The sequence below is a fragment of the Panonychus citri genome, unplaced genomic scaffold (genome assembly GCF_014898815.1).
Source record: "Panonychus citri isolate SS breed McGregor unplaced genomic scaffold, ASM1489881v1 Contig00045, whole genome shotgun sequence".
NCBI lineage: Eukaryota > Metazoa > Arthropoda > Arachnida > Trombidiformes > Tetranychidae > Panonychus > Panonychus citri.
The window spans coordinates 1-16,266 of record NW_026515450.1 but is presented as its reverse complement, the minus strand read 5'-3'; the positions used below and the strand labels follow the sequence as shown (position 1 = coordinate 16,266).

General features: G+C 31.6%; 3 protein-coding genes and 1 pseudogene across 5 annotated transcripts; 3 read left to right on the top strand and 1 right to left on the bottom strand.

Moving 5' to 3' along the window:
* Nucleotides 1-90: 90 nt before the first annotated feature.
* Nucleotides 91-5,931, top strand: LOC128398127 (uncharacterized). 3 transcript variants are annotated; one of them, XM_053358948.1, is made up of 4 exons: nucleotides 91-714; nucleotides 829-3,932; nucleotides 4,089-4,224; nucleotides 4,320-5,931. In XM_053358948.1, the coding sequence occupies exons 1-4, from the start codon at nucleotides 450-452 to the stop codon at nucleotides 5,045-5,047; spliced, it is 4,233 nt and encodes a 1,410-aa protein (XP_053214923.1). In that variant the 5' UTR covers nucleotides 91-449; the 3' UTR covers nucleotides 5,048-5,931. The 3 variants fall into 3 exon arrangements, with proteins under 3 accessions (XP_053214923.1, XP_053214922.1, XP_053214924.1); XM_053358949.1 differs by having other exon boundaries at nucleotides 92-714; nucleotides 898-3,932; XM_053358947.1 differs by having other exon boundaries at nucleotides 91-3,932.
* Nucleotides 5,932-7,485: 1,554 nt separating this feature from the next.
* LOC128398107 (signal transducing adapter molecule 1-like) lies at nucleotides 7,486-10,100 on the top strand. Its single transcript, XM_053358920.1, has 4 exons — nucleotides 7,486-8,460; nucleotides 8,826-8,917; nucleotides 9,086-9,265; nucleotides 9,419-10,100. Exons 1-4 carry the CDS (start codon nucleotides 7,613-7,615, stop codon nucleotides 9,916-9,918), a joined length of 1,620 nt encoding a protein of 539 aa, XP_053214895.1. The 5' UTR covers nucleotides 7,486-7,612; the 3' UTR covers nucleotides 9,919-10,100.
* Nucleotides 10,101-10,986: 886 nt separating this feature from the next.
* On the top strand, nucleotides 10,987-12,106 carry LOC128398108 (uncharacterized; annotated as a pseudogene).
* A 1,137-nt stretch (nucleotides 12,107-13,243) lies between these two features.
* On the bottom strand, nucleotides 13,244-14,275 carry LOC128398109 (uncharacterized). The gene has a single exon (XM_053358922.1). The coding sequence runs from the start codon at nucleotides 14,202-14,204 to the stop codon at nucleotides 13,329-13,331; it is 876 nt and encodes a 291-aa protein (XP_053214897.1). The 5' UTR covers nucleotides 14,205-14,275; the 3' UTR covers nucleotides 13,244-13,328.
* Nucleotides 14,276-16,266: the final 1,991 nt, after the last annotated feature.

The following is a 16,266-nucleotide window of genomic DNA, read 5'->3' as shown; positions in this document are numbered from 1 at the left end:
CCGCCACTTTTTTTCTTTCTTTTTCGTTTTCGGTTGAAAGGGATGACCACCAGGTAGAAGCATTTGTTAGAATGTTGAACAAAGAGTAAAGAGAGAGAAAAAGAAAGAGGAGAAAAAAGGAAAAAGGTTTTTTTTCTCTTAGAATTAAATTTTCTCAGTTTGTTTTTTTGTTTGTTTTTCTTTTAGTGATTTAATTTTGGTTTTAGTTTTATCAACTGAAAAATTAATTAATCAAATTCTAATTACGGTGATTCGATGTGAAATTTATACTTTTCACCCATTTTTGGATTGTACATTTTTCCTCTCTTTCTCTCTCTCACTGACTCTTCTCTTTCCTTTCTATTTTTCTTTCTTTCCTTTCCTTTTCTTTTTCTTTCTCTCTTTTTTTTTATATATTATTTATCAATAGGAAAGAAAGAAAGAAAGAAAAAAAACGCAAAAGAGATAAAATGATGCAAGCGCCTTTTACCCGACTCCCTCAGCCTGTTGTCTGCTCCATTTGTAATAAGCAATATAAGGATGTTCATGAGCATATTGAACACATGACCTCTGTCCATCAAATGAAAGCATCGTTCAGGTGTAGCACGTGTGGTGAAATATTTCCCAGTAAGGTTGCCGTTGAAGCTCATCTAGCAACTCATGCTGGTGCTGGTCAATCAAATGCTGATTTAACATCGATACCTGTTACAGCCATCAATTTATCTTCAAACAATGGTAATATCATCACTACTATCACTGATAATAACAATTTAAATAACTCCAGTAACAAAACTATCAATTCTGATAATAATAATATTAACAATAATAATAATGGACGAGTTACTTCAGCTTCTTCAAGAGAAGGTAATAAACCATCTTCTTCTGCTTCTTCTGGTTCTATTTTATCTAACATTCAAGTGACCCGAAGTGCATGTGATGCCGAGAATGTTCTTGCTCTTGACATTGAGGAGGATGAAGAAGAAGATGGAGATGATGACTTGCTTAAAGAGGTTTACAGTTGCTCTTGTGGTAAAGCCTATTTTCTTAGAATGTCATTTGATGCTCATCAGAAAGTTTGTCCAGCCAAAATGCAACAATATAGTAACACAACCATCCCCGCATCAACTTGCACCGTTACAAGGAATCAAGAGGCAAATAATAAAAGTCAATCTAAACCTGGTGAAAATGTGATTAAACGTCCACAGGGTCGAGGTCGTTCCCTTGGTAGTCTTGATACTTTGGGTACAGAATTAATTGGATCTGAAACATCTAATTGTCGAAAAATGGTTGAAGCGATACATTCAGATGGTGATACTAATTGTAAAGCTTGTCACAAACCAATGAAAGGATTTATCAGTTTATGTAATCATCTAAGTCGACGTAATGAGTGCAGAGAATTTTATAATGACAATTTGGTTCCTGATCATGGATTGGAAAAAGATAAATCATCTTCTAACCAGCATGAGAAAATTCGACATTCTCTGGAAACACCGGACAGAAGCAATAATTCATTTGTTAAATCTGGTGATTCTCTTTTACATACTAAACGAGCTTTACCAAATACCACTACCTCTGGTGCCTCTTCAACCTCTTCACCGACAACTGTTGGTAATAATAATAACGGTAATTCTGGTGGAAATACTAATAGTGGATCAGCCAGTGATTCTAAAACAGGACAAGGTTATAGTCCCGCTTTTACCGATTTGGGTCCTGATGATATAATCATTGCACCTTCTGATGAGCTTATTCGCCGAGCTTACCTGGTACGAAATCGTGTCCAGTGTCCACGGTGTACAAAAATATTCGGCGGTAAAACTCCCGCTGTCGCTTATAATAACCATCGACGGAATAAACATTGTCCAGCAACCCAAGCAACTGTTCCCTATTTGAAAGCTAAATTCAACAAAAATAAGGATCAACAATCCAGTCCTCAAGCAGCAGATACTGTACCTGTGAATGCAAACGTAAATCCTGTTATCCCTCAAGAATCCAAGTTACCTGATGGACAAGCTCAAGTCAGATTCTATTGTAAATTATGTCCTAATCGAGATATAAAAAATCGTGTCTCTCTTGGTGTTCATTTAACCACTTACCATGGTCTACCTGCTGTGAACATAAGTTCTAATGATGGAATTGCTCTAAGATGTCAAACCTGTTCACTAACCTTTAATTCCAAATATTTTTACAATATGCATCGTTATGAATGTGATCTAACCTCTCCTTACATTGGAATCTTAGAAGCCGATAAATCTGAATCAGATGATTTAACCACAATTCCATCAACAGAATCAAAACAAGCAACCAATGAGAGAGAAGAAGAAACAATTTCTCACCGACCAGCTCCACCACCTTCCATCATGCCACCTCCTATCCAATCAATATCTCCAACACCAGTTTCACCTCAAGCCCAACAATCAACCCAACACCACCGTCAACAATTAAGCTCAAACAGTTCACCCTCATCGATTGGTTCAACTCCATCACCAATACCAACAACTAATTCACAATCTCAACTTTTAAAAGTTCAGCCAACCTTCAATAATCCTCCACGAGGAAGTGCAGTTAGTAATGCATATTTTGGAAGCAATTACACGTGCACTCTATGTCACAAGAAGGGTTTTCCCGGTCCAAATGCTGTTCGAATTCATCAAAAATATCAATGTGTTAAAAGACCTTTAGTTCCACCACCGAAATCTCCGTATCCCTCACCATTGGCTAAACCTCGAACAAAATCTTATTCTCGACCATTATCTCGAGATGAATCTCAATCAGGATCCAATGAGTCTCGATTAGCTGCTCTTCTGGGAAGTCCTAATCCAGTTGCCCTCAACTCTCAACTAAAAGGTGATCGTCGCAGTGAATTGAATCGTGTCCATGAGTCTGGATTACTCATGTGCGATAATTGTGGACGAGGTCCTTACAACAGTCAATATTACCTACTTGAACATAAGAGACAATATTGTCAAGTGGTTAAAAACAATCGTAATAATAATGTTTCATCTCCATCCAATTCAAGCTCTTCTAAATCAATTGAAATTGAAAATGCTTTAGAGCAAATTCCTACACCCAATTTGACAAAGACTAAAGATTTATCTCAAAGAATTGCGCCTTCATCATCTTCAAAAAATGATTTAATTCGACCAGTGCCTCAAAAAGCTAATCACTCAAACGATATTCGTCTAATTATTGGTAATAATATTAAAAATGGTTCATACGAAAGTAAAATTGTCACCAATAAGAATGAAACAAGAAATTCACATCAAAATAACTCGAATAACAATAATAGTAATCACACAAGCAACAACAAAGAACCTCAAGATTATGTTGACATGATTACTGAAAATGTGCCTTCCGGAGAAACAGTTAATCTACTTGAATGTACCGAATGTGGTTTTACCGAGTCTGATGTATTTAAATTCGTCCGTCATCGCCTTAAACACTTTTCCGATAAACCAGAAGATTTCAGTAAATTTGTTTGTTATGCTTGTGAAATTTGTAAAGGTAAAATAGTTATCAGTCAACTTTCCCGAATACGACAACATCTTCACCAACATCTTAAAATATACAAGACTTTATATAAAGCGGAGCCCAGAAAAGAGAAACGAAAACGTTCCTATCCCTTTGAAACTGAAAATGAAGACAATGATACAATGATCACATGTCCTTACTGTCGAGCTTGCCAATTTTCCGATGCTCCTGGTTTATCTCATCATATTAAAAATGCTTGTCCTTTCCGTTTCCGTTGTATTAAATGTGACCGAACCTTTGTCTCTAAAGACTTATTGGTAGATCACAAAAAAACGTGCCTTGTTGATGAAGTTAGTAACAACAACTCGAAAACTCTCATATCCTGCCATCATTGTGGTCTTAAATTTAACTCAAAGCAACGGCTTTTCTATCATGAACAAGCCTGTCACAAAGTCTACAATGCTGATGTCTCCCAAAGAGTAGAGGTAATAAGAGAAAAGCAAAATATTTTTAATCATCAAGATTCTATAAGAAAACAAAGATGAAAATATGTTGCATTGTTAATCTTATTCTGTTCTTGAATACTTGTTCATTTTTTTTTATTCCTTTTTTCTTATCTTAACTTTTTCTTTATTCCCTAGGAACTTATTGATAGAGCCTCTACTTGTGCTATCTGTGGATTAAGAGCGAAAAATTATATCGTTAAAGCAAAACATGAAGTCAAGTGTCTAGAAATGGCTTTGGATTCGCTGGGTATCAAGTTTCTGCATTTTGAGAGTGAGTCAATTCTTCAATTAATTTTTTCTTCTCTTCTATCGAGATCCTTGTCTTTTTTATATTAAATGTTTTCATCTTTTTGCCCTTTTTTTCAGATATGGAAGATATTGACTCTGATTCGAGCATTGTTAACGAAGAATCTGTTGACCAAAGTTCTCTGATCTCAGCTAATGGTGGTGGTATAGTTGAAGATGAAGAAATGGAAGTAGTAGACGAATATGAAGAAGAAATTGTGGAAAATATTTGTGAATTAATGGTCAAGTACAGTGAGGAGGATTTAGAAGAATCTTTGCGGAAAAAGTTTGGAATTGATAAAGATTGTTCTGTTGTTCTCGAAAGATTGAAAGATGTTACTTTCACAGGAGAAAATGATGAAGATGTAGATGATGAGAAAGATGAGAAAGAAGAAGAAGATGATGACGATGAAGGAGAATATGATGATTATGATGAAGATTGTGAGAACCTGAATGACCATTTCAACAAAATGGAATCATTGAAGCAAATGTTTGAAAGACTTTTACATCGTTTGGTTCCCAAGTACGTTTACGATGAGATAATCAATGGAAAACCTGTTGATGTGGCTCTTACCTCAATCTTACAAACAATGGGCTCTAATCCACTTACGGAGACAAATCACAAATCTAATATTATCAACAATTTCCGAACAAATATTGAAACATTTTTACAACTTTCTATTGAGAAGGAAATTCTGTCAAAAGCTTCCGATAAAACTAGAGTAGTTGATGAAATTATCTCCAATCTTCTCAATGTCCAACAAAATCAGATCACTGATTTATTATCTCCTCAATCATCTTCATCGTGAAGCTACAAAAAACTAAAAAACAAAATGATTACCATAATTATCATAAATGTTCACACTGACCATCATTTCCACCACCATCACCACCGTTATCATCATGATCCTCACCATCACCATCACCATCACCGTCACCACCATCATCATTATCATTACCATAAGAAAGATCATCAGTTATCTCTTACTTTTCATATCGAGTCATTTATCTACACATGAAATTCATAGAAACATTTGCAAAGTTATACGGAAAAAAAAAGATGGAAACTTCATCTCATGCAAATAACCCAAAGCAATAGCCGCCGATTTCATTTCAATTTAATATATATTTCATATAACAAATAATTACTTATCATGATAACATTTATATTTATATGTTACCCGCTTGTTAAACAAACAAGATAAACATTTACACACCTACAATATATTACCACACAAATACATACAAAAGAAAACAAAAAATCAAAGTAAAAAAGTGCTCATGGATGCCCTGGTTCCATAAGAAAGTTAACTAAACATAAAATTCAAATGGTGGATTTGGCTAAAAAAAAAGAAAATGATATTAAGCAATTTGTTTTTCTTAATCACTTTTCCAGTAAAGGTTGACAATCAAGGCAATTCAACTTATCGTCAAAATGACAAATATCAACCAAATCATAACCACCTCTCTCTAACTTTTTCTCTCTCTCTCCTTCTGTTATGTTCCCTATTGTTCAGCTGTTGAAACTTTTTCTTTCTCTTTCCCTCTGAATATTTCAAGAATTCTGATTACAACTCTGATCATAATCAAATTACAAATGACAATTAATCAACTAATTAGTGATATGTATTTTGTTTTTACAAACAAAAAAGCCTCCGACTTTATATTTTTCAGTTTTATTTTGAAAACAAAAGTTGAAACCTCTTCTACTACTTTTTTTTGACCCTCCATCGTGAACAAACAAATTAATTTCATCTTCTCAATTTTCACCTTGAAATGCAATCAAATTAACCAACATGGATAAAAACAATTAAGTTAATATCAAAAGGATTCATCCTCTTCCATTCCCCACCAAACTTTTCCAACAATATAAATATTGTTGGTGTAGATGAAACTAAATTGTATTCTCACACTAAACCTCATTTGTATCTGTTTTCATCGTTTCCATTGATAAACAACAAAGCAAAAAAACAACTAAAACCCAACATTTACTAAATTAGTCGATTACCATTTTGAAGATAATTAAGAAAAAAAACAACCAACTTTACTAATCACCTATTTAATTGATTATAACCTTTTTTTGATGATCAAACTATGAATCAGGATTGATTTTTTTCTTATAAAAACATTACCTATCATCTCACATCAAAGACCTTTTTGTTTTTCTAACAATGAACTTGAACAATTAACTAATTACTTTTGTAATATTAATGAAAAGTTAATTTGCAAAAAAAAGTAATATCTATAGTTAAAAAATAAAAATTTTCCAATTATCTAGCTATCAATATCTATCTAATCAATAGTTTCATAATTAAACCCTAATTAGTTTCATGTATTTATTTAATTTAATTATAATTATTTTATAAGCATCATCATTAAGCCGATTTGGACAACCATCTAATGGTGGTTATCATTTTCTGGTCCACTTTCCTCAGTCAGACTAAATTGTACGGAATAATTAAAAAAAATGTCAAAAACGGAAGAATATGTTGGTGCAGGTTTCATGATCAGGTAAGGTATTGTTCGAGGGTAAAGGTTAGATGATCATCTAAGTCATTCAATTTTTTCTTCGGCAAGTTATTCTCTTCTTTCAGGTTCAGACAATCCTCTAGATAATTTGTATAAAAAATTAACCCAATGTTATTCCTCGTGTTAGTGTGGCCGCACGATCTAAAGCGCTGGTTTTTTGAACACCGATCAGAAATGACGCAGGTTCGAATCTAATCGCTGCCATAATCTAAAAAATACAACTCTGATCATAATCAAATTTTCAAATGATAATTAATCTACTAATTAGTGATATGTACTTTGTTTTTAAAACATTGCCTATGTTATCATCTCTCTCATTAAAAAGCTGTTTTTTTTCGAACAATCAACCTGAACAATTGACTAATTACTTTTGTCATATGTTAAATTCTAATTTTTTTAATATTTGGATGGTAGCAATCAAAAAGTTCAAACTATGAAAGGTTTAACTGTATTAGTCAAAAAGTTAACCTGCAAAAAAAAGTAACATCTATGGTTATGAAAATTTTCCAATTAATCATCTAGTTAATCATTTGTTTGCATAATTAAACCCTAAATTAGTTTCATAAAGAAAAGCATTAGTTTTCTTCCAACAATAACAATTAATGACAATTAAGTTTATTGAATTAACTTTAACGAAATTAAAATTCAAAAGAAGCAACAAAATTGTTCAGTGGCTCCATCTATCGAACTACAAATTAGTTAAAATGATTTTCTCTTTTATTTTTGTTTACTTTTATTCTTGAAGCTTTTTAATCTTAACCTTTTTTTGTTCGGTGATTTTGTAATTGAATTAATTGTTTCTGTCTTAATTGTATTATCTTGTTTTTACTTTTATCCTTAGAAAGATGCAAAAACTATTCGGCAATTCATCTACTTTTGATCCAGCGGTTGAAAAGGTAACAGATGAATGTAAGACAAGTGAAGATTGGGCTTTGATAATGGACATTTGTGATAAAGTGACCACAGAATCAACTGGACCAAAAGATTGTCTTCGTTCAATAACAAAAAGATTAAACAATCCAATTCCACATGTACAAATGTTAACATTAACCCTATTAGATGCGTGTGTCTCTAATTGTGGTAAAAAATTTCACCTAGAAGTTTGCTCTCGAGACTTTGAAAGTGAGATTAAAAAAATCCTCACCAAAGGCCATCCAAAAGTGAGTGAAAAGCTAAGGAGTTTAATCAAAAAATGGGCTGAACAAGAATTTAAAAGTGATCCACAATTGAGTTTAATTCCTTCCCTATACAATAAGATGAGAGCGGAAGGTGTTGAATTTACCTCATCAGATCCACCAAGACGATCAATGGCCTCACTACCAACCGATCCCAATATTGTAACCAGTAATCAAGAAGAGGAAGATATTGCCAAAGCAATTGAATTGTCCTTAAAGGAAACTAAATCATCTAAATCATATTCCTCGTCAACCAACAATTACAAGTCATCCATTACAATTAGTAATAATAGTAATACCAATTCAATCATCAATCCAAACAATACAAACACCAACAGTACATTGTACCCAAAATTTATCGATACAATGTCATCATTATCTCTCAATGATACAACCTCATCTTCTGGTGTCAAAGTTAAAGAACCATATAAAGTACGAGCTCTATATGATTTCGAAGCTGCTGAAGATAATGAATTAACTTTTAAATCAAAAGAAATCATTCTGGTGCTAGATGATAGGTAAATACGAAAATTAAACGTCTAAATAATCTGTCAACAATTTAACTGAATATCAATAATAATGTTGACAGAATAGGCTGTCAATATATGACTCATGTTAAGATTATTTTTAATGTCAACTAACAAATGATTAGCTATGAGTAAATTACATTGATGGTTAAACTATCAATTGATTCAATTAATGGCAGATTATTGTTAATGATAAAACTAATGATTAATTGACTTTGTAAGAACATTTCAAATTATTCTAATAGAGATTTTTTTTTCTTCCTCTCTAATTCTCTACTTAAATCTTAATCTAATCAATCTAATCAACTGATTTCTTTATTATTTTTTCTTCTTCTCTTCTTTTTAATCTTCCATAGTGATCCCAATTGGTGGAAAGGATCAAATCACAGAGGCGAAGGTCTTTTTCCGGCAAATTTTGTCACCACCGATCTGAATGAACCAGAGCAATGTAGGTTGATTGTCGCATAATCAAAATGATTTGTCTCTCTCTCTCTCTCTCTCTCTCTCTCTCTCTCTACGATCAACAATCAGCTCAATTGCTGATGCAAATTTATTCATATTTATCTGTGTCATTTACTAATTAATTTATTGTTACAATTGTTTACTTTTCTTTTAGTTAAATCAAGTGAAAAAAAGACCGTCCAATTCAATGAGACGGTTAAGGTCAAAACTCTTGAACGGGAACCGCAACAAGTTGAAATCGATGCTGAAAAAATTGATAGATTGTTAAATCTTTTGCTTGAAGCCGATCCAACCGGAGAAATGGTAGATACAGAGGAATTGATTCAATTAGAAGGTATTAATAGTAACCATGATTACACCTAAAAGATTGATAAATTGTCGGGGATTAGTTTTTCCCCTTCACCCTATACTGATTTAATTGGATTTACTGATTAACTGATTGATTTTTATTTTCCTTATCACTCTCTTTCTCTTTCTTGTTTTCCAGAGCAATGTATGCAAATGAATGTAATGATTGACCAGGAGCTTGAAAAGATTGACAAAAAACACGCAGCCCTAATCGGAGTTAATTCACAATTAACTGAAGCCTTAAAAATGTATCACTCACTGATGAAAGATACTTATCCATTAGCAGTAGCCAGTGGTCACTACTCAGCAAATTATATGCCACCAGGAGGAGGAGGTCAACCAACATACCAAACTGGACCAGTTCTCTATCAACCACAACAACCACAGTCTCTTCCTCAACCTCAACCTCAACCCCAACAATTAGCTCATCCTCCACAGTCTCACACACCTCACCCACAATCGATTGCAATGATTCCCCACCAGCCTCAATCTCAACACCATCTCCACCCTTCAACCAACCCTTATCCTCCACATGTAATGATGGCTTCAAATGCTGTCAACACAAACATCCCAATGACTGGTGAAGATTATGCTCCAATCAAATGGGTCCCCCTCCTCCTGTTCAGTCAAACAATTTGAATTACAATGAGAATCAATATTTTTCACAAGGCTTTAATCAATATGAATTCCAACAATAAGTTAACAAAATGTTTCCATTTAATTGTTTACATAATTAAACAGCAATCAAACTACAAACATTCAACACTGTAAACACCAATTTTCCCCTTTCAATTTGGTAAAAAATCACTTTTAAACATTAATTATAATATAATATTTACCTGATTGATAGATTGTTGGGTGAGAAATACAACAATTTAAGATGTAACTGTAATGATTAACACTAATCATTATCCATTTTTGAACATTTCAAATGTTTTACCAAACAAATGAAGCCCAAATAATATCTGATTGTTATTGATTAGTAACTAATCAAAAACAACCTACTTAAATAACTGATTGTTACTTTTTAATTGAGCTAGTGATTTATTGATTAACTCAAGATATTCATGTTGACCAATGATAAAAATAATTCTAATTGATCTTAATGCAATTAACGAAACAACAACAACAATTAGTTTGAATGGTCAACAAATGATTATGTTAATTTAGTTAATAGGACATGAAATTAACTTAATCAGTGCAATAAAATCATTGAGTAACTTTTAATAATTGTCTTTGGGTTAACTTTTAATGAGAAACAAGATTAATTAATATTCAACAATTAACTTTATCAAAATTAAACAATTTCTTCACCATTGTTTTATAATTTAATCTCAATGTGAGGGATCATAATTTAGACAAACATGCCAACTGATTAAGAGGTAATGTAAATTTAATTTACGTAAACAACAATTAACTAACGATACATAATAGATGAAAAAACACCAGCAACGTAATTAATTAATCAACAATTAATCCAAGATTAATTTGATAAAATTAATAATGAACAATACCAAATACAATTAATACAATTTAATCTGAAGAGACATTGAAAATATGATAAGATGAAGATAATTGTTAAATTATTATTCAATGAAATTTAGACTAATTAAAGAGATTGATTCGTTTATAGATTAATTGTCACAACTGATTGTTATTTAATTTAGATTGATTATCATAACAAATTGTGTACTGATTTTATAGTGCTAATTGATACATTTAAATGAATATATAAGAATGAGCAAAATCATTGATCAAGTTAATTAATAGACTAATCAACAAGTTGAATTGATTATAAAGTGTCAATTGTTAATACATTTAAATTGTCAACCTTTCATCCAAGAGGAAACAAAGTTAATTATGTTTCAATTAGTATTTTCCTGTGTTTTATTGGCTTTTGTTGGTGTTTCATTTGGTGATCATCATGATCGTCCAGGTAAATACTTGGCCCACGACCGGACAGTGGTCAATTGTGCTAAATACAAGCGAGAGGCCAATCAACATTCGTGCGTCCTTTCAGCTTTCAACACGGAAGGACCTTATTTCTTACCTGATGATTTAGAACGATCTGATTTAGCTGATGATCAAATTGGTATTCCATTCAATTTAACAATCCAATTAGTTAATTCCAATGATTGTAATCCATTAAGTAACATGTATGTTCACATTTGGCATGCAAATGCCATGGGAATGTATTCAGGAGTAGATAATGGTGATCAAACTGGTGAGGGGTCGAAAAATTTGGACAAACTTGACCATGGAGGACCAGGTAATCCAGGGTTTCCTCGAGGTCGACCAACTCCAATCAATAAGTCACGATTCGGTCGAGGTTATCAAGTGACCGATGCCAATGGTAAAGTTCATTTCAGGACAATTATGCCCGGTTGGTATACTGGTCGATGTTTACATGTTCATGTTGAAGTTTATCCTCAAGATACAACCTCCGAAGTGACCTACTATATGTTGGTCAGCTTTTCTTTCACCGTGAATTACCCTATGAACTTAAATTGGTTGAACCTTATTCACAGAACAATCAATTTTTAGTTGTTAATGAAAACGATGGTATTTACATTAATCATGGAAATGAAACAATTCTAGATCTAATTACCCGTGGAAATAATTTCAGAAGCTCAATCACTTTGGGTATTGATCCAAATACTTTGAAATAGATTCTCAATTCCAATACTAATCCAATCAAATCCTAATCCATCATAACAATTAACTTGATATAATCTCCAAAAACCGGGATTTTATTATATTTGTAAAACTTTCAAACACTAATAATAAACTAAATCAAAAGATTACTTTTAATTATTCATCATATTAATTGATTTACTTTTCTCAATTCATTCAATACTTTTAATTGTAATTTGATTTTCACTTTTGTGGCCAATCAATCTGGTCAATTGTTATGATTAAGAATCAACATAAACTCATGATTAGTAATAATTTACTATCAAATTTAATTGTCAAATTGAAGTATCGACAGGTAGCAATTAATTTAATTTAGAATTGAAATTATAGTTTAATTACTGGTGAAGCAAAAAAATAAATTAATTGTTTTGATCACAAAACTTGAGGTCTTACAATCAAACCAATAATCAGTTAATCACAATAATGTTTATGTCAACTGAACAAAGGTAATCATAATTGTTTGAAACAATTACGCACACAATTTGTTAACAATTGAAGTTACACAATTAAATCAAGATTAATCATAATCATGATCTGATCATTAAGATTAAATTGGGAGTAAATACTTTGACATTGAATCAACAATTTGAAGTGAAACCACAATTAATTGCTTGCATCATATTACATTAATTACAGAGCTGATAATTAAACAGATAGATCACAATTAACCTTAAATTGGAGCCAAACTTTTGGATGATTAAATATTAATAGATTCAAGTTTATTGTTTGATTGATTTGGTTAATTTTTTCAAACTTGAATTTTATTAATAATTTTATCAATTTGTTAATTTTTGGGCTAATTAATTGTTGAAAAATTGATAACAATTTAGTTCACATTGAAAGTATAATAATAATAATATTCAATCATATTCTCAATCAGTTAATCATCAAAATCATCTCAATTGTCAGGGGCGACATTAATTGTCCTCATCTCTTAACATTAATAGTTAAGCTAATCAAACAATGTGATGATTAAATTAATTAGGTTATCATATGTATTGATTGTTGTTGCCTCTTATTTATGTAAATCAGGTATCAATCAATAACAATTAATTGTCGATAAAATTGATCCAATTATAACAGTGTACTCATTGTTAGCATCCACTAATTATCATTTTTAATTGTTATAAACTAATCTGATTTAGCTTGATGGAAATATCTATAATTATGTATTGCCCGAAATTAATTGTAATCAAAAGTGTACTAATCAATTTATATTATATATACTAGTACTCAAGGAGTATTTTCAAGGCAGCAATTTGATTAGCGATTAAGTGTTGAAAGAAATTAAAGTTTATTGTTTACAATTAGTTAGATTTATGTAAATGATTTTCTCGAAATCATTTTGTTCAGTTTTATTTAGCTTCAGGATTTAAGCCCAAAGTAATTGAACTTGAGAATCCGGAACCCTTGGAATCGAGTTCAATCAAAGTTTCGTTGCCATGATTAAGGTAAATATGATCATTATCATTGAGCAAAAGTTGTTGATTATTCTGTGAATAAGGTTCGATTAATTTAAGTTGATAGGGTAATTGTTGATCGAAAAAGATTTGACCAACATAGGAGATTTCATTGATTTCGGTTGTATTTTTAGCGAAAACTTCAACATGAATATGAAGACATCGTCCAAAGTACCAACCAGGAATAATGGTCTTGAAGTTAACTTGACCATTGGAATCGGTGACCTGGTAACCACGACAGAATCTTTCGTTGGTTGTTGGAGTGGGTCGACCAAAATTACCCATACCACTGTTTCCAGGGCCAGCATCTTCCATACCTGGTGGTGGTCCTTGTGGACCATTAGGACCAAATGGGCCGCCGGGTCCACCGAAACCAGGGAAATCAGGCAAATCAGGGAAACCTGTACCATCTTGACCAGCATTTTCTACACCTGAGTAACTGCCCTTAGCATTTGTATGCCAAATATGAACATACATGTTTTCAAGGGGAGTACAATCATTGGAATTGACCAGATTAATTTTCAAATCTAATGGAACACCAATTTGATCATCCACAATATCAGATCTCTCTAAATCATCAGGTAAGAAATAAGGTCCTTCCGTATTGAAAGCTGAAAGGACGCACGAATGTTGATTGGCCTCTCGCTTGTATTTAGCACAATTGACCACAGTTCGGTCATGATCCAAGTATTTACCTGGTCGATGGGGATCACCAAATGAAACACCAACAACGAAAGCCAATAAAACACAGGTAAATTTAGTTACACTCATGATTAATGACAGAGAAAAGGCAAAATTGAATACTAATTATATTGATTGATAGCTAACAATTAACTCACTGCTTTATATATGTTTATTTCTTGTCTTAAATAATCATTAAAATCAATCAATTGTTAACGCAAACCATTGAATAACCAGGATTAAAACAATTTATCAATAAATTGTATCAAATTAGCACATCCTGGTTAACAATTATTAACTTCTGCTCAATGATTAACAATAATGAAACAGTATCTTATTAACTAATTGTAACGTCAATGGTAAATCAATTACCTGAGATTATTCAATCAACTTGTTTTCAATTAGTTGATTTTTCTGTTTAATTACTATTGTTTTGTCTTGAGTAAAGTTTATCAAATTAATCAATTGAAAATCATTAAAAACAATGATAATTACCAATTATTTTCTAGAAGCTTAATCAAATCAATTGTTTTGCTTTCATTGGAAAAATTGATCAGATAATTTTCATAGTAAATTGTTAGACAATCAAAAGTGATTTAGGAAAATAAAATTGAAACAAAAAACTTTCGTTCCGATTGATATTATTTACTAAAATAATATTAAAATTGTTATGATAATCGTTGTAAAAGTCAGTTGATTGATTGACAATTATACATTTATAATTAATATAATCAAATAGTCTTCAATATAATAATAATTATTAAAAAAAATGAGAGATTTTCAATTTAGAGCAAAAAAAGTTGGAATGTTTTTTTTTTCGTTGTGCATTAATAATAATATTAAAATGGAATTGAATTGTTGGTGAAGAGAAAAAAAAAGTTCTGATGATATGATTTTGATGATATGATGATGAGAAGGATGAAAATGTTGTTAATTATTTAATCCAATTTACTAATTAATCTTAATCTTTGAAAATTCATAACAGTGTTGACCGATATGTTGACGTCTAGATCCATTTCGTTGGGGCTCATGTCGGTTTATTGTCCCTCGAATGGGTCGACCTTTATAATCGAAACCAAGGAACCAATTATCGTTGTAGAATGAGCGATATTTGTATTTATTATATTTAGAGATCTCTCGGAATATGCAGGAAATATCCCACTGACCATTGTCCTGTAAAGGAATAGAAGAAGAAAAAAAAATGATCAGTAATCATAAAGACGAAAAGTATGAAAAAGGTAAAGGTAAAAACACCAAAGCAAATGGAATAACTTTTCAAACAATTAATTGATTGTTAACTCGACTCAAGGGTAAGTGGAAAACTCAAAGATTAAGATGATAATGATGATAATTAGGATGATAGTTTATGAGGGTTAAGATGATGAGATTGTCTTATCTGATCAAAGTAACGATAATGTAAAGGTAAAAATTTGAATTCAATTGGGAACCGAGGAGTAAGTGAGAGAGTGGGTGGTTGTGGGTCATGGTATTATCATCAAATGGTGAATGTTGTAAAGATGATGAGGATGATAATGATAAAAGGATGAAGATGATGATGGAAAATCATAAAAAAGTCTTCTCTCAGTTAATAATACAAATAAAACTACAGGTAAAGTAACTCAGGTAAAAGTTTTTTTTTTATTTTTCCTTCTTAAACAAAAACAAAACCAAACGAAATGTTAATTATAATGATACTTTTCACCATCACCATCACCATCATCATCATCATCGTCATCATCTATCATCAGGAAATGATCATCTTCATGATGAAAATATAAAAAACCGGCAACAATTAACAATCAACACACATAATACAAAAGTTTACCTTCTCTCCAATGAAGTTAACATTGTTTATCGGTTTACAATTAACATAAACTATTGACCTGACCAAAGGAATCAAATTAACATTTAAAGTTGTTTATTTCATCATCATCATTAACCATCATCTCTACGGCTTAAAGGATGAGGATGAAGATGAAGATGAAGATGTTATTATTATCATTAATGAATGAAAAGGAACCGAAAAAAAAAACAAAAACTCTAATCTTTTTTTCTGATATAATAATATACTGTTGTTCATGTTGTCGGTTGTTAACCATACCACTTATATCATTAATAATGGTTTATGGTTTAATTAAAGTTGATTGTTTTC

Excerpts from the sequence above, each read along its gene's own strand:
- LOC128398109 (XM_053358922.1), bottom strand. The coding sequence starts at position 14,204 with ATGAGTGTAACTAAATTTACCTGTGTTTTATTGGCTTTCGTTGTTGGT.
- LOC128398127 (XM_053358947.1), top strand. The coding sequence starts at position 450 with ATGATGCAAGCGCCTTTTACCCGACTCCCTCAGCCTGTTGTCTGCTCC. Across the intron at positions 3,933-4,088 it reads ATGTCTCCCAAAGAGTAGAG|GAACTTATTGATAGAGCCTC; the intron begins GTAATAAGAGAA and ends TTTATTCCCTAG. Across the intron at positions 4,225-4,319 it reads CAAGTTTCTGCATTTTGAGA|ATATGGAAGATATTGACTCT; the intron begins GTGAGTCAATTC and ends CCTTTTTTTCAG.
- LOC128398107 (XM_053358920.1), top strand. The coding sequence starts at position 7,613 with ATGCAAAAACTATTCGGCAATTCATCTACTTTTGATCCAGCGGTTGAA. Across the intron at positions 8,461-8,825 it reads ATTCTGGTGCTAGATGATAG|TGATCCCAATTGGTGGAAAG; the intron begins GTAAATACGAAA and ends AATCTTCCATAG. Across the intron at positions 8,918-9,085 it reads TCTGAATGAACCAGAGCAAT|TTAAATCAAGTGAAAAAAAG; the intron begins GTAGGTTGATTG and ends CTTTTCTTTTAG.